The sequence below is a fragment of the Trichechus manatus genome, unplaced genomic scaffold, assembly GCF_000243295.1.
Source record: "Trichechus manatus latirostris isolate Lorelei unplaced genomic scaffold, TriManLat1.0 scaffold00081, whole genome shotgun sequence".
Lineage (NCBI taxonomy): Eukaryota > Metazoa > Chordata > Mammalia > Sirenia > Trichechidae > Trichechus > Trichechus manatus.
Genome location: NW_004444017.1, coordinates 8384693 through 8411089, shown reverse-complemented (window position 1 = coordinate 8411089; position 26397 = coordinate 8384693). Strand labels below are relative to the sequence as shown.

General features: G+C 41.9%; 1 protein-coding gene across 2 annotated transcripts; it reads right to left on the bottom strand.

Moving 5' to 3' along the window:
• Window positions 1-1256: 1256 nt before the first annotated feature.
• Window positions 1257-26055, bottom strand: AMDHD1 (amidohydrolase domain containing 1). 2 transcript variants are annotated; one of them, XM_004381239.1, is made up of 9 exons: window positions 25875-26055; window positions 21804-21910; window positions 19579-19643; window positions 17497-17774; window positions 13632-13857; window positions 10538-10662; window positions 4295-4388; window positions 3209-3369; window positions 1431-1784 (listed from the first exon to the last, which is right to left on the bottom strand). In XM_004381239.1, exons 1-9 carry the CDS (start codon window positions 26009-26011, stop codon window positions 1697-1699), a joined length of 1281 nt encoding a protein of 426 aa, XP_004381296.1. In that variant the 5' UTR covers window positions 26012-26055; the 3' UTR covers window positions 1431-1696. The 2 variants fall into 2 exon arrangements, with proteins under 2 accessions (XP_004381297.1, XP_004381296.1); XM_004381240.1 differs by lacking the exon at window positions 19579-19643 and having other exon boundaries at window positions 1257-1784; window positions 25875-25890.
• Window positions 26056-26397: the final 342 nt, after the last annotated feature.

Genomic DNA, 26397 nt, shown 5'->3' with positions numbered 1-26397 from the left:
AGTTGGGGACTGATTTGATAGTAGCCAACAACACCAGCACAAGGCCTGAAGAACTAAAGCAGTTTGGAGGGGGCATCTCCTCTGCTTTCATTCACATCAGACCTCAACACTAGTTGTGAAAATGTCTCCTACAAGGGGAAATAGGATGCACTTTGTCTTCTTATATCTGTGTGGTTTGGGTTCCAGAGCAGACCTAACATTTAGCTTGGGCCTTTATATCTATCTCCTGCACCCCAAACTCCCATCATTGACTAGGTGATTGGTCAGAGGGGAGGCATCACCCACAGCAATCATGAACCCCACCCCTCACGACTCCTGTGCCAAGCACATGACAGACTGAGCACCAGAGACCTCATGCTACCGGCAATGTGTATATGTTACCTTAATCTTTCAACAAGGAGCATCTTAATTTATCATTAAATACAGTACAGCCTCAGTCATTCAAGCTCTATCAATCTGGAATTGGTGATCATTTGGATAGTTAATGTTTACTTCTTAAACCATTTCTTCATAAATAGGACAAAGTGATAATGTAGTCGAGATCGTAAAGATAATGATTAAAATGTTTAAAAAGATTTCATGTGAACTCATGTAGCTTTAGAATCACCCATTTATATAAATAATCATTCACTCTTTACAAATAATTTTTTAATGGGTGCATTTCCTAAAAAGCTCTAATAGACAACACTGCTGAGCTGCTTCCAGGGCTGTAGGGAAACAACAATAGCAACAGCACATATTTATTGAGAGTTGTCATACGATTTTTATACGTTTGTAATCTCAAGAATCAAAAACTTAAAAACAATGTCAAAGAAATCACACTATTGGATTTGGTCAAGATGCACTCATTTCAGGAAGGCCCCTGTACTTGCATATAAAATGACAATTCTTGAACTCTGCTGTGAAGATTTATTACTAGGGTTTGAGAAGTTAGAAATGGAAAGACACCTTCCTTCAAGGGGATACAAACTCATGCAAAGAGCATCTAGAAAGACTAACTAGAGCAGGGGAGCAGGAGATACTGTTCGCCTATTATGGAAGGCCTACCACCAGTTTCCACTGAGTTAATTCTGACTCAAGGCAACTCCATGTGTCAGAGGAGAACTGTGCTCCATGGGGTTTTTAATGGCTGATTTTTCAGAAATAGATTACCAGGCCTTTCTTCCAAGAAACCTCTGGGTGGACTCCAACTTCCAACCTTTTGGTTAGCAGCCGAGGACATTAACAATTTGCTCTACCCAGGGATTCCATAACCTTATTTTAGCTTAATTTTGGGCATATCCCTTGGATTTCCATCCACCCCCTCAGTGTTCACTAAATGTAGTTTAAACACCAAAATTTGAAAAGCAGAAACAAAAGGGAAATTTCAATCCATATCTACCTAATTGCCGGTCTGCTTTTCCTTACAAAGGCTTATTTGTGGTAACTTGTATTAATCTTCAGAACATGTGTAGCAAATCTTTATGAAATAAACTGATGTTTTGAGATTATCATCACAGTAAATGTACCTGTTTAAATGTCCAGGTGCATATGCTTAGTTATAATGAATTAATCCCTTGGTTTTTTGAGATGATTAACAAACACTGAAATATATTTAAGTGTAAGTGACATAATCCTGGTAAACTACTAAGGTGTTTTAACTTTTAACATAACTGCATTGACTTATACAGTCTTAGAGTCTTTCTTTTCATTTCTATCATTTTTTATAGATGACTTTTCCTTTAGCTATAACATATTCAATTAGTTCATGATGGCCTCCAAACTGGTAAATCAAATGCTCCCATCTAGAAAGAAATAAAAAAGTATATCAATACACACAAGCCAAAATTATGTTTATCAATAAGCACTAATTTAAAAATACCAAACCCATACCCATTGCCGTTGAGTAGATTCTGACTCGCAGCGACCCTATAGGACAGGGTAGAATTGCCCCATAGGATTTACAAGGAGTGGCTGGTGGATTCGAACAGCTGACCTTTTGGTTAGCAGCCATAGCTCTTAACCACTGCACCACCAGGGCTCAATTTAAAAATACATTCTCCAAAAATTCCTTTACACCCAGTCATTAGTAGTTAGACTTTTTAAAAAATATATAAAATTAACTGATCTATGATAAGTCAAACATTATTTAATAACATTTAAGTATTTCATTTTAAAATATCTGATTCTCTAAGTGATGTACAAATGGTAATGTCAGGATTATTTTCAAAAGAGAAAGTGGTTTATGACTATGGAGAGTAGAATTATGGAACTACTGTTGTTCTGTGCTGAACATGAGGTCCAAGGAGTCACAGGATTTACAGCCTCTAGATTTAGAACAATTAAGACCTGAATTGTCGCACTGCAGGCCCAGGTGGCAGCACTGTGGGAGAGTAACGAGAAACCAGAACAGGAAAACTGAAGCAAGGTTATTGGGATCCAATAGGTATGCGAAGTCAGAGAGGTTCCGAATCAGAACCAGGGTGATAAGCCAGAGTTGGGACATGTGTAGCCCAACGCAAGCAGAGGGTCAGAAGCCAAGCGGAAAAACAAAAACGCATCCCAGAAGGTACAAGTCCAAAGTCCAGGTACACAGTCATGGCAGGAACCTGGCAATCTACGAAAGATGTAAGACGGATGAAAACCAAAACAGAAAACCCGTTGCTGTTGAGTCAATTCCGACTCATAGCGACCCTACAGGACAGAGTAGAACTGTCCCATAGGGTTTCCAAGGAGCGGCTGGTGGATTCGAACTGCTGACCCATTTTGCTTAGCAGCCATAGTTCGCCATAGCTCTTAACCACTGCACCACCAGGGCTCCATAAAATGGATAAAGAGACCTGAAAACTTAGCCCATCCTGTAGTCCTGGTGGCGCAATGGTGAAACACTTGGCTGCTAACCAAACGGTTGGTGGTTTGAACCGATTAGTGGCCCCTCGGGAGAAAAGACCTGGTGATCTGCTCCCATAGATTACAACCTAGGAAACCCTATGAGGCAGTTCTATTCTATCCTATGGGGTCGCTATGAGTCGGAATTGACTCGACAGCACACAACAACAACAACAACAGGTAGACTTTCTGGTAGAAAACAGTGAAGCAAAAGGGGGGTTGGGTAACTTATAAACCTAGAGAGAGTCCGGCACTAACAATTAGTAGACAGGGGATTTAAACCAAGGCTACATATTACAATGGGCATAAAATAAAATAGGCAAGTTGGGAGACCACTCACCTGGAGGAATTGATGATTACACAATCTCCCTGTTTGCCAACTTCCAGAGATCCGTGTGTGTGTGATTTTCCCAGGGCGTAAGCGGCATTGATGGTAGCAGCAGCCAAGGCCTCCGGCATGGACATTTTCATGTTGACACAGGCCAAGTGCATGACCATTGGCTAAAGGGGGAGGAGAAAAGCTTTAGAGGAAAGTAACAAAATGGCAACTGCTACTAGGACATCTCTCAACACAGCACAACAAATAATTTTTAGTTACATGTATAGGTGAAACTGGTTAAATTGGTATGGGAAGATTAAAATTTCCGTATGAAGGATCTTATGCATTAGAAAAGATTATTATAGAGATTGCTGGTGGTGGTAGCTGCCTTTGAGCAACCCCTGACTCATGGTAAACCAATGCACAATGGAATAAACACTGCCCACTTCTGTGCCATTCCCATGATTGATTGCAGATTGGGCTATTGTGATCCACAGGGTTTTCACTGGCTGATTTTTGGAAGTATATCACCAGGCCTTTCCTCCTAGTCCGTCTTAGTCTGGAAGCTCCACTAAAACCTATTCAGCATCATAGCAACACGCAAGCCTCCACTGACAGATGGGTAGTGGCTGTGCATGAGGTGTATTGGCCTAGAATGAAACCTGGGTCTCCTGAATGGAAGGCAAGAATTCTACCACTGAACCACCAATGTCTTATAGAGATTACCCCTTGAGTATTTAATATTTATTTACAACTTTCCAAGTTACTGTGTAAGATGTGGCTCACCTCCACCCTTACTAAAACCTCTTTGAGCTTCCAGATTTTTTTCTCTCTGAGAAATGGGTTATTGTAAAACTGCAATGCTTGATGCAGAATCAGAAAATAATGCAGATAGGACCTTCTTTCTTCTCTCTATGCCTAGAGGCATTCATGCGACACAAAAATATCCAACTACACTACTGTCTACAAATTCTTTTTTTCCTGTTTCACAGGAAAATATTTTAATATTTTATAAATTTTTAACAGTTAGTGCAATACATTTAAATTATCTAAATGCTTGGTAGAAGTTTGATACTCTGCTCAGAACGACACATTAAAAATAATTACCATTGAAAAGCAATATGCATTAGGGTTGAAATCACTTCCTAGAGCAACTATTACTCCTTCGTCTAACATCTTTCTGGCTCGAGGCTGCTTCAGTCTAAGAGTAAGAAAAATATATAAATATCAATCTCTACAGTTGGAATTTTTGTGCAGTAGATATTGAGAATGGGAAGAGTACTTGAGATAGCCATCCCCTTCATGTTCTGGAAGAAGAAACAGAAAACAGATTAAGTAATTAGTGGTAAGTGCCTGGGTGATGTAAACCGTTAACGAGCTTGGATGCAAACACAAAGGTTGAATGTTCAAATCCATCCAGAGGCGCCTCAGAAGAAAGGCCTGGTGATCTACTTCCAAAAAATCAGCCATTGAAACCCCTATTGAGCACTGTTCTACTCTGACATGCAAGGGGTCATCATGAATCTGAACTGACTCAACGGCAACTGGTGTCTGGTTAATTAGTGGTAAAGCCACGGCAGTGTACTGGCAGTGATTTTTTTTTTTTATTTACTTATTTTTTTTATTGGGCTTTATGTGAAAGTTTACGGTGCAAATTAGTTTCTCATTCGAAAATTTATACACGAATTGTTTTGTGACATTGCTTGCAATCCCTGCAACTTGTTAGCATTCTCCCCCTTTCCACCTTGGGTTCCCCATGACCATTCATCCAGTTTTCCTGTCCCTTCCTGTCTTCTCATCTTTGCTTTTGGGCAGGTGTTGCCCATTTGGTCTCATATACTTGATTGAACTAAGAAGCATGTTCCGCACATGTGTTATGGTTTGTTTTATAGGCCTGTCTAATCTTTGGCTGAAAGGTGGACTTCGGGAGTGGCTTCAGTTCTGAGGGTGTCGGGGGGCCATAGTCTCGGGGGTTCCTCCGTCTCTGTCAGACCATTAAGTCTGGTCTTTTTTTGTAAATTTAAATTTTGTTCTACATTTTTCTCCCACTCTGCCCAGGACCCTCTATTGTGATCCCTGTCAGAGCAGTAGGTATAGCCAGGTACTATCTAGTCCTTCTGGGAGGCGGTGATTTTTATCACTCTGACCGTGACTAACTTGTTTAATTTGTAATTGTCTAGCTTGGCAATATTTATATTTATTTAGAGATTCTTGCTAAGAGAGAAAACTATAACCTACAAATTGTTTTAAATGTAATAAACTTTTTGTGACTGTCCAATATAAACAATGAATGAAGTTAAAATAGTGCTATATATATTAATTTTCATATTGCATTTTCTATTCATACCACTCCCCCCTTTTAGGTCTTAAACATTTTGCAGGCCCTTTAAAATTTCAAAACCCAAGAATCTAATAACTAAAATGTTTGTGCTTTTTCCTGGACCGGGCACCTCAATGACCTTCCTGGCAAAATGTCATTCATTCTTTAGGACATAACTCAAATATCACCTCTTCTGAGAAGCCTTCTCAACTGCCCCTGCCAGCCATTACTTCCTCTGGGCTCCCACAGAACTCTTTACTCCATTTTAGCCTTTGCCACACTAAACTGCTATTGTTTCATGACGATGACACTGGGTTGATACTCAGCTATTATGGACCAGTCTGCCTGCTAGTTGTTGAATACAGCTTTGTCTCACATTATTTTGGACATGTTATCAGGCAGGCCCAGTCCCTGGAGAAGGATACCATGCTTGGTAAGGTAGAGAGTCATCGAAAAAGAGCAAAACCCTCAATGAGATGGAATGACACAGTGGCTGCAACAATGGGCTCAAACATAGCAATGATTGTGAGGATGGTGCAGGACTGGGCAGTGTTTTGTTCTGTTGTACATAGGGTCGCTATGAGTCGGAACTGACTGGACGGCACCTAACAACAATAAACACGAGGGTAACCTGGTCCTTCCCTGAGACCCCACCCTCCCACCCATTTGTAATGGCTTCACATCTATTTTGACTGGTTGGTTTGACTCGCTGAGCTGGCTATTAATTATTTAGACTATTGCCCCGTCCAACTACTGGAAATTCAGCAGGGGCTAAGGAACACTGAAAGGACTATTCTTCTTTATTATAAGTTACTTTTTTGTCCCAGGACCTAGCCCTGGTTCTGGCTAATAATATTTTTGCTTGAATAAATGAATGAATGAATGATATTCTTGTATTTCAGGAGTAGTGAATGTGGCAAAAAGTAGAACCACTTTATAGCTGTGCTTGAAATAGCTAGGTTATATTTATGTTTTAAATGAAGTCCACCCGAGTCTGGCATCCAAGGCCTTCCACAAACTGAGCTCCACCTCCTTTTATGGATTCATTTCCCATCACTACCCTACCCAATATGTGCCAGGGTAGAAATGTGCTCACAGGGTTTTTTTTTTTTTTTTTTTTAAGTAGACTTCCAGGCCTCAAGGAAGTCTACCCTTCCTTTGGGAAGGACTGCTTATCTTTTGGTTTGAAGCTGAGGTTTTAACCATTTGTGCCACCCAGGGACTCCTTTATTGTTTTGTTTTGTTTTGGTATCCTACCCAAACACCACACTCAGAACCTTTGGGGTTTTCTGTTTGTACATTTCTGAGCTTGCCATTCTCCTTGCCTAGAATATCTGTTCCTCCTTGTATCCTAATGAAATTCATTCATACTACAAGATCCAGCTCAAAATTTGCCGGCCCATGATCACTTTCCTTGGTTTCCCAACCAAAAGAGATAGTTGTTCTCAGAACTTCCATAGGTCTTACTGTGTATTCATTTATCACACTTAATATACTTAGCCGGCAAGTTCCATGAAGGCAAGGACCACGCGTGTCTTATTCACCATTGTATCCCTAGCACCCACTAGAATGCCTGGCATAAATAGCTGCTCAACAGATATTTGTCAAATATAATTATGTTTCCATTACATTCAGGTTTTATTTCCTTCCCAAAATACAGGGACTTCTTAGTAGCTCCTATGAAGAGAATCTGGGATTTCACGTGTGGTGCTCAATAAAACTTGGTGGATCATTAATTCAGTCAGTCATTCAAGAAGCATCTAATTAGTGTGTACCATGTGCCAGGCCCTAAAACCTTATTGTCATCCTTGACTCCTCTTTTTCCCTCACAATCCACAGCCAATCCATTAAAAAAGCTTATTGGCTCCACCTTAAAAACATATCCAGAATCCAACTTTTTTTTTTTAATACCACCCCTGCTACCACCATGGATCCCAGTTGCCATTAGCACTTGCCTGGATATTTGCAAGGCCATTCTAACTGGCTTCCCTGCTTCCACTCTCAGTCCCCTAAAATCTGTTCTCTATATAGCAGACAGAAGGATCTTTTAGAAAAATAAGTCAGATCATGTCACTGTGCTGTTAAAAACCCTCCAGGGCCTTCCAACGGACCTCTAGTCGGCACTATGGACTCCAGGCCCTACAACGTAGTTCCCGTTTCTCTGACCAGATCTCCAACAGCGCCCCTCCTTGTCCAGCCCTCTGGCTTCACTCACCCTGTTGCTCCTCCAACACACCCGGGGGGCTTCTGCCATTGCACTCCACCCAGCACACTCCTCTCCTAGATATCCCCACTCCTAGATAGGGCTTGCTCTCTCACTTCCTTCCAGTGTTTGCTCAAATCCCTCTCATCACAAAGGCCTTCCCTGACCAACCTAAATTTAAAAAAAAAATAAAAGCACCCTTTCCCTACTCTATTCTTTTGCCTTCCTTTGTTTTACTTTATAGCACTTAGCAGCACCAGACGTGTTATATATATATCCATTTGTTTGCATATTGTCCATCTCACCTCATTAGAATGTAAGCTGCTTAGAGGCAAGGACTTTGTCTGTTTTGTTTGTTGTTGGATCCCCAGTGCCTAGAACAGTGCTGGCAAGTGGTAGGCCCTCAATACCTGTATTGAATACATTCACTAGTAAATTAACAGGGGTACAGGGATAATTCTGGCCCTTGAAGCATTCCCAGCCTATGGTTGATAATTTGCAGGACCACTTAAATTAATGTTTCCCAACTAGGAGGATGTAGGAGATGAGGCAAGTGAAGCAGAGATAGTGAGTGAGGAAGGCGCGTAGCTTAAAATTTCCTTGCCCATCTTTCTGATGATCTCCCTTCCCCTTCTAGAACTACTTATGGGGGGTAGGGGGAGGGAGGCTGTAAAAGTATTAAGGGAATTCTGGGAAAACTAAAGTATTTCTTGAATAAGTTTAAATCTTATACACACACACACATATATATATAAAACACCTGATTAAAGGGAGCTCTTAAATGACATATCCATTGCTGACAAGTCAATTCCAAGAGTCAATTCCAACTCATAGCGACCCTATAGGATAGAGTAGACTGCCCCCTAGGGTTTCCAAGTCTGTAATCTTTACGGAAGCAGACTGCCACATCTTTTTCCCAAGGAGCAGCTGGAGGGTTCCAACCACTGACCTTTCGGTTAGCAGCTGAGTGCTTAACCACTGTGCCACCATGGCTCCTCTTAAGTGACATAGCCAATTGTCATTCTAGAAATGAGAGTCAAGAGAGTTCAAGGTGCAGCAGGGGGCCGTCTGTAAACTACAGGAACAGAGAATCCAGAGAGAAGAGTGGCACCTTCCCTTGGTCACCCCTGTCATCTAAACAGGGTGATAAACCCATCACATGGCAATGGCAGGTGGCAGCCACCACTGGCAAAGGGACAAAGTTTAGACTTTTGATGCTGAACTGCCCTTAAGCACCACAAAGTCTCAGATTTTTGCTCCCTCTTAAGAGGTTCAAGGGGAGTTAAATGGAGTCTTTTTTATTTTTTTTGTAAAATAAAACAACAAGAAATTATTTCTCAGGTGGTAGAAAACCAGATTAAGTATTGATCGATGACTTAGACTGATGACTATTGAGATTTGTAAGAAAAGCACTTGGTCATACAGAGAACAGTTATTGATATTCCTGGCTTGTAGTCTAGATTGTGTATACCTTTAAATTAAGAGAATAGTAATAATAATAAAAGTTTATTTTTAACTATAGCAATAAAGTTATGTGTGTGTATGAATCATAATACATTTGAGAAAAATACTAAAATATTTTTTTTTTCTTCTCCCTTATAAAAGTTACTTGAAATCTGGCCTTTCAGTTTCTAAGGCAGGGTTTCTCAGCCTCGATACCGTTCGCATTGAGGGCTGGATGTTTTCTTTGCTGGGGGCTAGTCTGTGCATTGTAGGATATTTAGCAGCACCCATGGCCTCTTACCCACTAGATGCCAGAAGCACCTCCCTAGTTGTGACAACCAACGATATCTCCAGATATTGCCAAATGTCCTGTGGGGGGCAAAATTGCCGGGTTGAGAAGCACTGTCCTAAGGCCATAACTGCAGCAGAATCAGCCCCCTGGAGACCACGTATCCCACCACACGGAAAGCACCTATTCCTAAGAGAAAATAAACTGCCTCTGGAATGCTGGCCTCTTAGACCACAAACTTAGGGCTGTCATGGAAGTGATGCAACTGAAAGGGTCAGAAGACCTCAGGTCTCGTGATTGGTAGAATTAGGGCAACAGAAGTTATAAAAGATGGACTAAGTATATTCAATCTATAGAGGACATACAACAGAATCCCTGGGGAGATTTTACAAAATAGACATGTATCTCCTGTTTCCTCCCATGCTCCCAGGACTTATGAGGATTCTGGTACACAATTATGGTATCTACGTACATCCTCTTAGAAAAATGTCTCCTTCAGATTCTGAACATGGCTGAATACCCCTAACATCTTGCGGATGTTTTTAAAAGTGTAAAGCCTATTTTATTATTTTCTGATTATAAAACGAATGCATACTGATTTGTAAAGATTTGGAAAATTCCAAAAACTAAGAAGAAAGAAAAAGAAAGCACCACCCTACCCAATAATCCCACCACTCAAAGGCAATTGTGGTCTAAGTCCTTTCCTTGGGGTTGTTGTTAGTTGCTGTGAAGTCGATTCTCACTCATGGCGACCCCATACATTACAGAGTACACCGGCTCCATAGGGTTTTACTGGCTGTAATCTTAATGGAAGCAGATCACCATTTCTTCTGCGGTACCACTAGGCGGGTTTGAACCAACTTTTAGGTCAGCCGTAGAATGCAAGCAGTTTGCGCCACCTAGGGGCCTTTCCTTGGGTAATTAATTCATTTATAAAATCATTCCAGAGTTGGCACCTCCCATGAGCTAAATTTTCTTGATCTGCATTTTCAATGGTGTTTAAGAGCAATGAAATAATGTTTAGGCATCTCGGAAGTTTTGTCTTCACCACTGGTACTTGCAGCTCTTGTGTCAGAGTGTGAGAAATGACCTTACCTCAGCATGTAGGCCGTAGTGGGCAGAAGGACAGCGGCGCACTTGGCTGTTGCCATGGCAGCGATGCCTTCATCGCTCACTTCTTCCAGGTGGCTGATTGCCTGGGCTCCCAGTTCAGCCCCGAGCTAAGCAGAATGTGCAGATGGAAAGATTTGACAAATGGCAACAACAAATCAATAAAGAACCATGCAATTGTTTTCCCACAAAAAGAAACAGCACTCTATTATTAAGATTTCTTGCCAACCACCTCTTGGCAGGCACAAGCTTCAAAATGAGCAAACAGTTTGTGATGGGCATCCAACTGAAAATAAGCTAATGTGCTACTTCAAAACCTATTCTTAAACACAAATGCTTCTAATATGCTTCAGATATATTTTCTGAAACAGAAAATTCATAAGATCAGAATAAAACTTTGAGCAATATTGGTAGTAAAATCTAATTTTAGAGCATCATAAAAACACAGTAAAGAAAGGTATCTTGGAATGCCATTGCATTCAGTGAGAACGGATCAGTTAAAAAAAATTTTTTTAAAAACTTGGAATCATCAGTATAATTCAAAAATATCTACTTGAGCTTAAATTTTCTCCAGATGAAAAGCTTGGGCTAGATTGTTAGAAGAAAACCAAGAGGAGGTAATGTGATGATGACAATGGAAGCATATATTAAAGTAGATCTCTTCTGGGCCTCATCATATACTTTATCCCTAACTGGACAAATTTCCATGCATGTGTGCGTGCGCGCGCACACACACACACACACACACACACACACACACACACGTGTCCCAGGCTGAAAACTGATATGTTAAGCCTTCCAAGGAAAGGAAAGGACTGATATTTGACATTCCACTGTGGCCCAGAGAGGCTGCAACACCCCAGTCAGAGCAGGAAATAGCTCATTAGCAGCTTGCTGAGGTCTAAGAGTATTTTGGATAGGGGTTCTGGGAAGCCTGGCACTCCACAGGACAGACTACACTCCCCAGGGTTAGTTTCCTTCTGACCTTGGAGTCACAGAGATGGCAAGCCCTCACTTTCCCAGATTTGACTTAACTCATTCTGGGTCTTGACCACCATTGATTTAATCCACCAGTCACCATCTATAACCAAAAGTAGTTTGTTGACTACCCAGTTCACATTCAACAAACATTCAACGAATATTTACTTACTGAGTGCCATCTATACAGTGGGCACTATGCTAATCCCTAGGGATAATGAAGTGCAAGACATGATCCCAATCCTCAGTGTGTTTACAGTCCAGTAGGAATCATGAAGGCAATTGTAACACAGTGTGATAAGTACAGGGAGGGGCCATCACCACTCTTAGAAGAGCTCAGGAAGGAGTCCCGAAAAAGTGGTAGAGTTAGAGTTAGCCAGACAAAGGGGGAGAGTCCAGATTAGAAACAGCATGTACAAAGGCATGCAGCATTAGTGGTGCTAAATGTAGTTCATTGTGGCTGGTTCATGGTGAAGAAGGTGGAGAAGGAGGGAAGGGGGAAGAGAGAGAGGAGAAGATGGAGTGATAAGCAAGGGCTGGATTCTGGTATCGTGTTTGGAATTTATCCTAAGAGCAACAGTAAGCCTTTATGGGATTTTAAGAATATTGAACATACTTTGAACTGCCAGAAGAACATACAAATCTGTCCTGGAGGAAGTACAGCCAGAGTGCTCCTAAGAAGCAAGGATGGTGAGACTTCGTCTAGCTCATTTTGGACAAGTCATCAGGAGAGACCAATTGCTGGAGAAGGGCATCACGCTTGGTAAAGTAGAGGATCAGCAGAAAAGAGGAAGACCTTCAGTGAGGTGGACTGACACAGTGGCTGCATCAATGGGCTCAAACATAGCAACGATTGTGAGGATGGCGCAGGACCGGGCAACATTTCGTTCTGCTACGTACAAGATTGCTACGGGTCGGAGCCAACTCAATGGCACATAACAACAACAACAAAGCAAAGGAGAGAAAGGACAAGATGCACTGTGGGAATGGATTAAAGTGGAGGCAAGATTGGAGGCAAGGAGATCAGTTATTGTAGGACTCTAGGTGACAGCTGATAGTAGTTTGAACTAGGCATTAGGTAAAGAGAAGCAGATCTATTTAGGAGAATTGGGAGGACCTGGTGGTTGGCTGTAGTGTTGTACATGAAGGGAATAGAGTTCCAGGTTTTTTACTTAAGCAATAGATACACAAAGGTGCCATTCACTAGGGCAGGAAACACAGGCAAGAAGATTTGGAAGTGATATTAAGAGATCCAGCTGGCCAGGTTGTGGTTGAGGCACATACGACTTATTGGCATCTCTATTTATGCCTGAGGACAGTTGTTTGCATAAGGAGAGATACCTAGACTCATGACAGTAGGGACTTTGGCTGGCTCCTGGCTGAATTCTCAATGCCTAGAAAAGTGCCTGGCACACAGTCATTGTTGTTACATGCCGTCGAGTTGATTTCCATTCATAGCAACCACATGTGACAGAGTACAACTACTCCACAGGATTTTCTAGGCTGTAATCTTCATGGGAGCAGATTGCCAGGTCTTTCTCCCATGGAGTCGCTGGGTGGGTTCAAACCACCAACCTTTCAGTTAGCACCCAAGCGCTTAACAGTTGTGCCATCAAGGCTCCTAGTGCACAGTAGACAAATATTTGTTGAAAGAATGAATAAATTAATCTGGGCAAGATATATATATCTGAAAATCATCCTATGACGATTAATGGTACTCCACCAAAATTCATCTGGATGGCTGCCACAGAAAGATACTAGCAGCTACATGAGATATTAATATACTATGCTAGTGTGGCTTTATGTGCTAATCAAAATATGTTGTGAATTTAGTACATAAGATCACAGAGGTACTTCTTTTTCTACTAATATCACCAGCATATGATAATAAAAGTAAATGATGAGCAAATAAGTAAGTCTAACAGAGGTCAAGTTTTCCGAGGCTCAACTAGACCAATCTGCACATTGTTCAAAGAAATTTCCCCCTTTTCTATCTTCCCGGGAGGCTACTCCAAGCTTTGAACAAACTACTGAAGTTTTCCACAACACAAATGCGCAAGAATGCGTGTTGACCAAGGAAAAGCAAAAAGGGCAGCTGTACCTCAGCAGCCTTCATTGGGTGGAGTTCATCCCCATGGAAGTTAATCTGCAACCCTATGTCTTTTCCACCTTGAAGAATCCTTCTGGTGGAACTGAGGTCAAAGACGCCCTTCTCACAGAACACATCTATATTGTCAACGTGTATTTCCCCACTTCTGCCGAGTTCCTTCAGCTTTGGGAGGTGGTTATTGACAATGTCATCAGCAGCTTCGGTAGCAGTTTTTCCTCTGAGGGAAGAAAATAAGATTACCATAGGCAAACATTGTTAAAAAAAAAAAAAAAGAAGAAGAAGAAGAATTGGAGAAAGGGTCATTTGGCCTTTGGAGAACCTGAGAAACAGTTTAGGAAAATGACCTCAATCCTCAGAAAGATGGAAAAAGAATTAAAGCCATTGTCATGGATTGAATTGTGTCCCCCCAAAATATGTCAACTTGGTTAGCCATGAGTCCCAGTATTGTGTGGCTGTCCACCACTTTGTGATCTGATGTGATTATCGTATGTGCTGTAAATCCTAACCTCTATGACGCAGGATTAGAGGCAGTTATGTTAATGAGGCAAGACTCAATCTACAGGATTAGGTTGTATCTTGAGTAAATCTCTTTTGAGATATAAAAGAGAGACTTGAGCAGAGAGGAGGGGGACCACATGCCACCAAGAATGAAGAACCAGGAGGGGAGCGTGTCTTTTGGACCCAGAGTCCCTTCACTGAGAAGCTTCTAGACCTGGGGAAGATTGATGACAAGGACTTTCCCCCAGAGCCAACAGAGAGAGATATCTTCCCCTGGAGCTGGTACAATGAATTTGGACTTCTAGCCTCCTAAACTGTGAGAGAACAAACTTCTGTTTGTTAAAGCCATCCACCTGTGGTATTTCTGTTATAGCAGGACTAGATAACTAAGAAAGCCATCATTCAGGACACTTAATGACTGGGACACGCCTACACAGCAGAGGTATTGACAAGACTTCTGCATACACTGACTCTATACCCAGAGACCCAAATGGCTCACGCATTCTGGCACACCTGGGATGCCAGCAAGGCCATCTGGCTAAGAAACTGAATTTCCTATCATGGACACTCGGGTCATCCTGGCCGCTTCCCTGACAACTGAACTGTGGACTCCTTACCTTGGCCCCCTTGCCATTTTAATTCCTCCATACTGTTCCCCAAAGCATTTTCCTAAGGCTCCTTGTCTCACTATTTGGGGAAATGGGGGAAGAAAATAGTAGGAAGTCCTGAAATTCTCTTAAAATCCTGTAGGAGTTACATATTAGAAAAGCCATAGGATTTTGAAGTCAGATAGACACAGCTCTCCACCTCTTGCTGGCTACACAACTCAGGACGCATTATTTAGCACTACTAGAATGCTCTGAGCCTCAAAACCTATCAGTGGGACTCAAGATGCATAACTCAGAGGCTCATAAGCAGATGGAGGAAATTTCTGTAAAACATCAGCACACAGAAGGTTCTTGCTCAGCAAAATGGCTACATTTTGCTGGGGGTTGGGGTCAACTGAGACAGGTGCTTACATATATCATTCTCAAGACAATCATACAAATAGGATGCTGTTTAGCCCTATAGCCCTTGGATGTTTCAAGCCATTAACACATGCTCGGCTGCTAATCAAAACGTTGGAGGTTCAAGTCCACCCAGAAGCACCTTGGAAGAAAGACATGGTGATCTACTTCAGAAAAATCAGCCATTGAAAACCTTAAGGAGCACAACTCTACTCTGACACACATGGGGTCACCATGAGTTGGAGTCAATTCTACAGCAACTGTTTTATTATTGTTTAGCCCTATTTTATAGATGAGTAACTGATGCTCAGAAAAAGTTATGTTATGCCCTCAGAATCACCCAGCTGGAAGTAGCTAAAGTGAATTAAAACTCAGCTCTGCAAAGGAGAATGAAGAACACCAAAGACACAAGGAAAATATTAGCCCAAGAGACAAAAGGGCCACATAAACCAGAGACTCCATCAGCCTGAGACCAGAAGAACTAGATGGTGCCCAGCTACCACCAATGACTGCCCTGACAGGGAATATAACAGAGAGTCCCTGACGGGGCAGGAGAAAAGTGTGGTGCAGAAATCAAATTCAACTAAAAAAAAACAGACTTAATGGTCTGTCTGAGACTGGAGGAACCCTCAAAGCCATGGCCCCCGGATACTCTGTTAACCCAGAACTAAGACCATTCCCGAAGCCCACTCTTCAGACAAAGATTAGACTGGACTATGGGACATAAAATAATACTCGTGAAGACTGTACTTCTTAGTTCAAGCAGATACATGAGACTAAATGGGCAGCTCCTGTCCAGAGGTAGGATGAGAAGGCAGACAGGGACAGGAGCTGGTTGGATGGACACGGGAAATCTGGGGTGGAAAGGGAAAGTGTGTTGTCACATTATAGGGACTGTATCTAGTGTCACATAACAATATGTGTAAAAATTTTTGTATGAGAAATTAGCTTGAGCTGTAAACTTTCACCTAAAGCGAAAAAAAAAAAAAAACAAAACTCATCTCTAATATCACTCCAAAGCCTGAGACTTTTCCATCATCCCACAGTGCCTTCCCTCCTGAAAAAAAGCAGACGATCATATACCTCATGCTCTGTTTGAAAACATCTCCTATTTTCTATGGATCGGGTGTTCCAAAATTCTTAGTGTAGTTTTAAGGTTTAATAGTTTCAGAATCATAAATGCTAAAAACTTACAACAAACATTGCTATAAACATTAAGTGTTTATGCTTCTTTTCTACCTATCTGTGAATTTTGAACAATAAAGTTTAATGTTGATTTTTTAGTTCCTCTGATTGAAGATGGCAAACATTGAATGAAACAAAAAAAAAACATTAAAAATTTATTGTTCAAAGTTCGCCAAACTAAATATGTACAAAATAAATTTAAACGATTAAGCTTTCAAATAATTTTTGTAAGTCTGTAGCATTTATATTTCCAAAGTAAACTTAAAACTGCACTAAGGCTTTGGGGATGCCAAGTGTATTATCAGTCCTGGATTTTCTTTGGTCCTTTAAGTTCTGGCATCTCAGGCCTTCCAGTCCAGTCATTTCAGGACCAAAAGGAACTTTGACAGATAAAATGCAGGTGCAAAAGGGGCCAGAATTCTCCACAGTAAAGCCAAGTAGGAGAAACTTTTTAGGTTAAAAAACAAACAAAAAAACAGTTGCTGTGGAGTCGACTCTGACTTCTGGCAACCCCACGTGTGTCAGAGTAGAACTGTGCTCCATAGGGTTTTCAATGGCTAAGTTTTCAGAAGCAGATTGCCAGGCCTTTCTTCTGAGGTGCTTCTGAGCTCATTAACAGTTTGCAGTATCCAAGGTCTCCTTTTTTAGGTAAAGGTGAAAGCTAAAAAACATTTACAACAATAAAACAAAAAATGTTTGCCGTTAAACAAGCAAACAAGATGATCTAAAACAAAAAGGCTGAGTCGTGGCCATTTCAAGATTTGATTCTTCAGGTTGTTATTATTAATCTCTAAATTGCTTTTTTGCCAACTAACTGTCATGCGAAACTATTCAAGCTAATATCTGTAATTTTAGAGGGCCTGAAGAGTACATTTCTTTTTGCTAACGAAAAGAACTTTGAACATGTCCTCTTTTTTAATGATGAATCATTAAATGCCTAGCAAATTGATGGATCTGGTGGATCCCCTTTCTAAAACCTTGTGTGAGAGTGATGATTGACCATCAGAATACGAACACCTTCCCAAAGGCTTCTACTGGTCTCTCCGCGGGAGTTAAAAAGTGTTTGACGCACCTCCATTCCCTGCAACCCACACTTAGGCTCTGCTAGGGCCCTTCTTGATTCTCAACTCACTAAATTAAACCCTGACCCCATCAGTTGAGATTACTTGGGCACTGAGTGAGCCCCGCAGTAAGTGGCCGAAATGCTGACGTCCAGCTCCCGCCGGGCGCGCGCAATCACGCGCAGCATCTTAAGCTCTGTCTGGAGGTTGAGGCCATATCCGCTCTTGCACTCCACCAGCGTGGTCCCAGCCCTCATCATACATTGAAGCCGCTGCTGGAAAGAGTCGAACAGTTCCTCTTCAGAGGCTTGGCGAGTGCACTCCACCGTGAAGTTGATCCCTCCTCCAGCCCGGTGAATTTCCATGTATGACGCTCCTGCCAACTGAACACAGGCTCTCCTTAGGCCCAGCAAATGCGGGCAGGATGCAGTGGGTCCTACAGAAGTCACGTCCAGGGACGATATTCAAAATGTTTGACGATCAGTATGGCACAGGCACGGATGGATCAGAAAGGACGCTGGGACACAGTTGTGGAGGCACCGACTCTGCCAGTCGCTGGATTGTGGGAGCCCTGGGGGGGGGGGCCGAGGGGCTGGGGTGGCAGAGGCGGGAGATGTGGTGGGGACACTTGGGATCTCAGAGCAATGACAATTTACCAACTGGTACAGAAGTATTTCAATATTTAACAGTCCAGTCGGTCCCAGTGCGTACCAGCTGAATCATAGCCCTCCCTACATCCCTCGGTGGCTTGAGAAAATAAAGCTTAGGCAGTTCAGAGAACCACCCTGCAAATATCTAAATATCTTCTAAAGAGACCCAGGTTCTGTTTCCACATCTCAATATTTGTCCAGGAGAGTTTGGGGCCTGATCTCTGTCACTCAAGCAAACAAAGAGACTCTTCCTGGGACCTCACTGGGCTCCAGGTACTCAGGGCAGCAAGGAGTGTGGTGCTAACAAAGTATGTGGGTCTGGGGTCTCCTGACCAGGGCTTTCATCTGGGCTCTGTAATCGGCTGGCTGGTGACCTTAGTCGACTCCCTTCCCTTCTCTGGAACTCACTTTCCCTGTCTATGTAATGAGAGATCGGACTATGATCTCTAACGTTGCTTTTGGCATGGAAATTCTGTAATTTAATAAAATAGTCTTTTAAAAAGCCCCAGTTTGTTGAGGAAGCTACATAATATCTGAAGAAAAAAATTGTTTTTCTGAAAGAAGTCAATTTAGCTATTGATATGCACTTTTTTTTCCCCCCCCAGACAATGTGAAAACAGCTCCAACCAGGGATTTAGCTGTTGATGATGACTAATATAAGGTCCCTAGATGGTGCTAAGGAGCCCTGGTGGTGCAGTGGTTAAGAGCCTGGCTGCTAAGTAAAAGGTCAGCAGTTCAAATCCACCTTGGAAACCCTATGGAGCACTTGTACGCTATTCTATAGCAGATAGGGTCTCTATGAGTGGGAATTGCCTTGACGGCACAGGTTTCGTTTTTTTGGTTTAGATAGTGCTAGTGATTTACAATGAACTACTAACCTAAAGGTTTAAACCCACCCAGCGGAAATGTCTGTCGATCTGCTTATGTAAAGATAACAGCCAAGAAAATTCTACAGAGTTCACTTCTACTTTGTAACACATGAGGTCTCCATGAGTCGGAATCAACAGCAATGGGTTTGGTTTGGTTTTTACAGTTAATACATAGCTGATGTAGACTATATTTAAAGATTGTTAATTAGGCTCATTTTTCTAGTAAAAAGGAATAAGACTTATTTTTGTGATTAGTAATCTATTTTTCCAAGTGACCCCAATGAATGGTAATTTTCAAACTATTTCTTGGAGCCCCTTCAAAGGCTAAGAGAAGTGGTGGGATGGAATGGGGAAAAGGGAAAAAGGAGAAAGTAGTAGACAAGCCAGCTCAACTCTATTTTAAACAAAGGAGCCTACAGCTAAACCATTTTGAGAACTAGTATACTTAAAATGACTGCTAGCCCTGTGTGTGGCATAGAGATTTGGGGCAGTTACAAATAAGTTAGCTTTGCTATAATTTATTTTCCGCCATGGGGGCCAGTAAAAAAATCCACTAAAAAGACATGTAGATATACATTGCAAAGCCTGATATAGCCTATGAACTTTCTAGAAAAAAACTTGTCTACATTTGTGCTTTATTTTGATTTGTCATTGTTTATTGCTGTTACCTTCATCACAAACTCGTGCACTCTCTCACCAGCCCAAACTGGGTGTGTGTGTGCATCCACCAAACCTGTAATCAATAAATTAAGGCATTGTTAATGTTAAAAAATAGAAAGCACTTAGGTAGCAGACAGACTATTCCATACTGCTCTTGAGGAAGCATGGTGGGTGGTCATGTGTCTTGGAGGAGCATGGAGGAGGAAGAATTTGTCTGGTTCCCTCAGATACAGTGCCAAGTCCAGAGATAACAAGAAAGCCTGATGACATGGCTGGTCTAGATGGCTGTTATGGAGGAAGGTGACTCAATATGATGACATGTATACCTTAATCAAGGAAATACAGCTCCTTTAGCTCACTAATTCCATACTCACCAAGCAGGCTTTTAAACCAGGATGTCAAACCCATTAGTTGAACAAAATCAAGGAATAATCTGGGTGTGAAAACAGAATAATGTAAGCCACCCCCTCAACTTTGTGAAATCTGAATCTTTCTTCAAGAAGTAAATATAATTCAATTAAAACAATCACTTAGAACTTTTGTTCATCTAGGTACAATTCAGCAAAGTGTGCCTTCCCAGAATATCTACAATACCTTATGGATTAAATAGGAGTACCTGGGTGGTACCAACAGTTAAACTCGGCTGCTAACCAAAACGTTGGAGGTTCAAGTCTACCAAAGGTGCCTCAGAAGAAAGGCCTGGTGATCTACTGCCAAAAGGTCACAGTCATTAAAAACCCTGTGGGGCACAGTTCTACTCTGATATAAATGGGGTTGTCATGAGTCGGAGTCAACTGGACAGCAACTAGTTAACTGATTATGGATTAAATGACTCATTAGCAGTTCTGGTTGAAAGTCCCTATTCAGATTGCTTTCTACTAGATTCTGTTCTTTCTCATAAGGTTTCACCCCAACTTTGTCTCCTGATCCCCAAGAGCCAGGAGGTAGAAGTTCTGTCAGATGTGTACGAAGCACGTTTAAAAATATAAATCCTAGACCCCAATGTTTATGTAGGAGCCTTGGTGGCACAATGGTTAAGTGCTCAGCTGCAAACCCACCAGCAGCTCCATGGGGAAAAAGGCCTGGTGATCCACTCCCATAAAGATTAAACAGACCAAAAACCAAACTTGTTGCCGTCGAGTTGATTCCGACCCATATCAACCCTATAGGACAGAGTAGAACTGCTGCCCAGGGTTTCCCAGGAGTGGCTGGTAGATTCAAACTGCAGATCTTCTGGTTAGCAGATGAACGAGTAACCACTTCCCCACCGGAAACCCTATGGGGCAGTTCTACTCTGTCCTATAGGGTCTCTATGAGTCGGAATTGACTCGATGGCACACAACATGTTTATGTAGAACTCAAAATTTGTGAAACTTATTTCAGATGATCGCACAAAGCCATAAAACATAAACACGGTAAGAGAGAATGACGGTTAAGAAACTGATTCTGTTCTCAGTCACTAAAGATATAAAGAAACTGCAGAGGAATCTCTAGGGTTTGTTGTTTTCTGTTGCCTTTTCCACACAGAGCTGGGTCGTTTGTTTCACACCCTATGAAAATTTAGAGTATATTTTGGTATCTGAGACAGCAGCATGTTCTGTTTGCCTCCTCTATGCAATGGATTAAGGAGCCCTGGTGGCACAGTGGCTAAAGCACTCAGCTGCTAGCTGAAAGGTCAGCAGTTGAACCCACAAGCCACTCTGCAGGAGAAAGACGTGGAAGTCTGCTTCCATAAAAATTACAGCCTTGGAAACCGTATGGGGCAGTTCTACTCTGTCCTATAGGGTTTCTATGAGTCAGAATCCACTCGATGGCAATGGGTATGTAATGGATTAATAAAGTTCTTCTGACAATTTTGAAGCTAAACGTAAAAAGCTGGTTTCTCTTTGGCATGTGAGTGGGAGGTAGTGGAGGGAATGCCTGGATTTGAGTGCCAGCTTGCCCCTTCCCAGGTAGCAACCTTTGGTAAGCGATTTCACACTTAAATTTCAGTTTTCTAATCTGTAACATGTAGATAATGATACCTACAGTATAGGGCTGTTATAAGGATTTAACATGAAATCATGTTTATAAAGCACCTAGACAATCGATCGTAGAAATTTAATAAATGTTTGCCAGTAATATGTTTTAATATTATTGTGAGAGCCTATTTAAAACAAGCTGCTACTTTTCCTTTTTACATTACAGCAAGTAAAAACTGTTTTCAGGGCCTTACTGAAAAAGAAGCAAGTACCTGGTAAAACACATTTCCCAGAACAGTCAATTCTTTCTTCAAAAGTTTCTTCAGAAAACTGTCTTTGGATAGCATCAGCAGGACCAATGGCTTTTATATACCCATCCCTGAAGAAAAATCAAGAAATACTTGCTAAAGTTTGGGGACATATTGTGAGAAATCTGGCTGGTGATTTAAAATACATCATTGGATGTCTTCTAGTGCCAGTCAGTCAACATTTATTGTATCGCCATCTTGGACCTGTGTCTTTGGAATAGTGACTCCAGCTACATTCAAGACAAAAAGTCGGCCTATGTGTAGCAGAGATTGCTAGTTGTTCCCAACATCAGTTTTCCCTTTTACTACAGTAGTAGCTGGATACATGATCACCCAGGAAAAAGACTATGTTTCCCAGCCACCCATCAGCCAGGTGTTGTTATGTGACTAAGTTCCAGCCATAGGATGTCAAGTAGAAATGCCTGGCACCTTCGAGTAAAGGAGCCCTGGTGGCACAAACGATTAAGTACTTGACTGCTAACCGAAAAGTTGGCTTCGAACCCATCTAGTGGCCCTGCGGGAGAAAGACCTGGCAATCTGCTCCCGTAAAGATTACAGCCAAGAAAACCCTATGGGGCAGTTCTGCTCTATCACATGGGGTTGCTATGAGTCAGAATGAACTCAATAACAAACAACAACAACTTCAAGTAACCCAAAAAAAAGATAGCTAGTTAGTATGCATTTTTTGCCCCTGTTCTTCGTTTTCTCTTCCTATTTCCTTGTAGCTACCCTGTAGACACCATAACTAGAGATGGAGCAGCCATCTTGGCAATAACTGGACCCTATGGGAAAGAAGGCCATGCAGAGTAGAACAAGAAAGGGGGGAGGGACCTGGATCCTGAGGACTCCATGGAATGTGGCTATTAGTAGCCCTGGATTCCTACTTCTGGACTTTTACATAGGAGAGAAGCAAATTTCTATCTTGTTTCGGCCCCTGTTACTTTGAGTTTGCCCCTCACAGAAAATTAGTGTCTCCAAACTTGAAATGAAGGGCTAAAATCCTACGACCTGGAAAATGCTGTGAGAAGCAGGTGAGGAGAGGGGATTAACAATGGCACTGGGGTAGTTTGAGTACTAGAACTGAATGTAAGAGTAAAGGAGCAGAATCTGGGTGAAAAGGATAGATGAAAAAGGAAAAGAAAGAATGACTGTGAGAGCTATGGGAAGTGTAAACTTAGGAATAGGATAGGATATCAAGTGTTTAAATTTAGTTTAGTATCTCTGTTCATACAACGCTTCATCAACTACCACTTTTATTTGACCCAACCATTTCAATTAGATAAACCATCCAATATTCAGTGAATCTGGTGGTAGAAAAGACCAGCAGGATTAGAAACTGACCCTTGGATAAGAAAGGACAAAGAGAATGCTCTTACCTAGAACTATTTTCCCCCCTCTTTTATCAAAATTGTATCTCACTTGGTATGAAATTTATCTTAGTCAGGAGCCACAAGGCAAAAAATCTGATAAACTATCTCACGCAAAGAGTTAATGACTGACACTACTTTAAGAGGGATTGTTTGTATTTTAACAAGATCATGCCTAAGGAATAAATCTCTAACAATTTCAGTCTGTGGGGGAGGAAAAATTGCAGGGCACCAGGTCCTTCCTGACCCCACTAATCTCATGATTATTTACCTTCTTAAGAACGTGGATGTCTTCTTGGTGGATTCCTACTCATCATATTTAAGAGAAAGGCTTATGTACAAGGATGGCTACTGAAGGAAACTAAATAACAACATTCCCCCCAAAGTGATTTTTTAATGTAGTCATTAAAAAGGATAAAGATATATACTAGTGCTGTGGTAAGATTTTCACAACTTATTACTAAGTGGGGTGGGGGGAGACTCAGAGTGAAAAACAGCATACATTAAAGATTTCTTTTCTTAAAAAAAAAGTATTTTTGTATGATTCTATGTGCATAGAAAGCATCTGAAAGGATAAACACCTAAATGTTGGCGTTAGTTCACTGATTGGCGAAAGTTTGAGTGATTTCTTTCTTTTTGGGCAACTGTGTTTTCCCACTTTTTCTACAATGAACATATATCACATGTACTTTTTAAAGGGAAAAAGAGCAGAGCAGATTCGTACTGATTTTTATTTGTTTATTTTGTATTAAGTTTCTATTCTGAAAAGTTCAGGAATAAAAATTCTACAGAATCTCCCGTAAGTAATAAAGCAAGCTAGCGAGCAAGACTCTACTCTAGAAGCTACAGTATAATCATAATAAAACGGTAATGATGATGATGTAACATGGATGATGCATCTTCTAGTGGCTTTCAAGGTACTTTATGGAAGTGTAGGATGGATGCATATACCATCCCAGTTACAGACACTAATGTGAAGATCTTCTATAAGCCAAGGAACCAAGGAATTCCCAGGACTACCTACAAGGAAGGAATCGACACGGCCAAGACTTGATTTGGACTTTTAGCCTCCACAACTGTAAGAAAATAAACTTCTGCTCTTTAAAGCCACCCACTTTTCTGTTACAGCAGCACTAGGAAACTAAGGTAGATTGATTATAACTATAAAACACCATTAAAACCCATCCATTTCCTGGCTTTGAAATGGAACCTTCTTCCACTTCTCAGCAGCTTTCCATCATATCCCTGTCCCAGACGCACACACTCACAGCTAGCTCCCGTCTAGTGTACTAAAATCAAAGCAAGATCGAACTATATTTGAACATGTAGGTGCTGCATAAGGAAAATGATGTGAACATTTAAGATAATCATCTAAATAATCCACCCTGAAAACATTATGTGATAAACATATCACATAATAAAAGTGGAAAATGTGTTTCAAAACAACTTGAATGACTAGATAATTATTTCGATTCTGTACTTTATTTTGCATGTGTATAAAACACGGATGATAGTAAGTGAAAATAAAAACAACCCAGCCCTGCACCAAACTAGCCACATTTGAACACCAAAGTTCTGAATATTCCTGAAAATGAATTTTAATGCAGGTAAATCCAACAAACTGTATGAAGCATATAATAGACTCAAATTGAAAAACCATCTTCTACACCACAGGTCGACTCCCTTCTTTTTCTTTCTCTATTTTATGTGGTTTTGATGTGAACATAGTTATAGAGAACATATTGATGGTGGTATTACTATCATTTTTATAGATGCTCTGGTCTAACCTATGAAGAAATTTTCTCAAATTCCTAAACAAGTGTGCCAATTCTGTTAACTGCTTTTAACAAATTGATTTTGACAGTGACACCAGAAAGGTTTTATCCCAAACAAACACCACCGTCTCTAAAAGCTAGGCTGTCACACACCGTACACAGCTTCAGATAAACAGTGGTCTGTGTGATGCAGATATTTCTTGTGCAATCACTGAGCCCTGAGGTCTCCTATTCAAATCAGCGTCCAACTCCCGCCCCCACTCCAGATCCGCCCTCTCCCCCCCACCTTTGGATGTTCTTTTATTCACGTCTGGCAGGAAGCTCTGAAGGTTAAGGGAAAATAACCGAAAATGTCACTTTTTTCTAGTGGCCTAATCTTGATTTCCTATCATCTAAAGCTTCACTAAACATTTTTAGTGGTTTTGAAGCCTTACTGTACAGACGAGGGAGGTGAGAGAGGTGCTTTTTAAAAATTCAGGTCTCAGAACTCCACCCCCCAAAACATGCAGATTCAAAAGACCTGTAGTGGGGTTCAGAAATCTGTCTTCTGAAAAAAATCTCAGGCCACCCGCACACAAGTCGTTCCCCGGCCGCACTTCGAGAAGCACTGTAGCGCACCCCTACCCCTTGTGATTGTTGGAGAATGATGTTTTACCAGCTGAGGCAGGATCCTGATGCGTCCTGATGGCATGTTCAGCTTGAGACCCCCACTCTCCGTCATCCCCACCGAATTACAGCCCAAAGCAGTTAAACTTGTTAGGAACAGGTGCCTAAAAGGCAGTTCTGCCACTGTCTCTCGTGGTGCGGGAGAAAATTTTACCCATTTCCCTGAGCCGTGCACACATTTGAGAAAACGCCAAGCACAGCCATACTTGACCAGTTACCCCACTTACGTGCCCACCACCAGGCTGGCGCCCTCCAGCACCGCCACGCTACGCAGCGCGGCCCGCGTCAGGAAGCGCTCGCCGCGCGCGCACACTAGCACCACTTGCCGCGCGTTCTCCAGCAGGAGGCGGTGACCACCCGGCATTGTCGTGCGCCAGGCAGCTAGGAGGCCGCGGAGCTCCGGACGCAGGCAGGGAGGCAGAGGGCCGAGGTCTGCAGACCAGGCGGCTCTGGCACCGGAGGGTGTGGCGCGGGCGGGCGCTGGCCACCGCTGCCCTTTGAAACTGTAGACGAAAGCTCTCCGCCCCCCAAATAATGGCAACAACAACAGTGTCAGCAACAATTAGCAATAAACGCTATAATGGAATCCCCTCTTTTGTGGTAGTTTTGTCACGTTGTAGGTAAACGACGTAAAGATTATTGTCCCTACTTTACAGATAAACTGAGGCTTGGTCACTCGGAAAGATCAAAGCGGGCTGCGTGGATCAGGTGGTCATGCAAAAGGGGGATCACCGAAGGGTGAGGGAACCC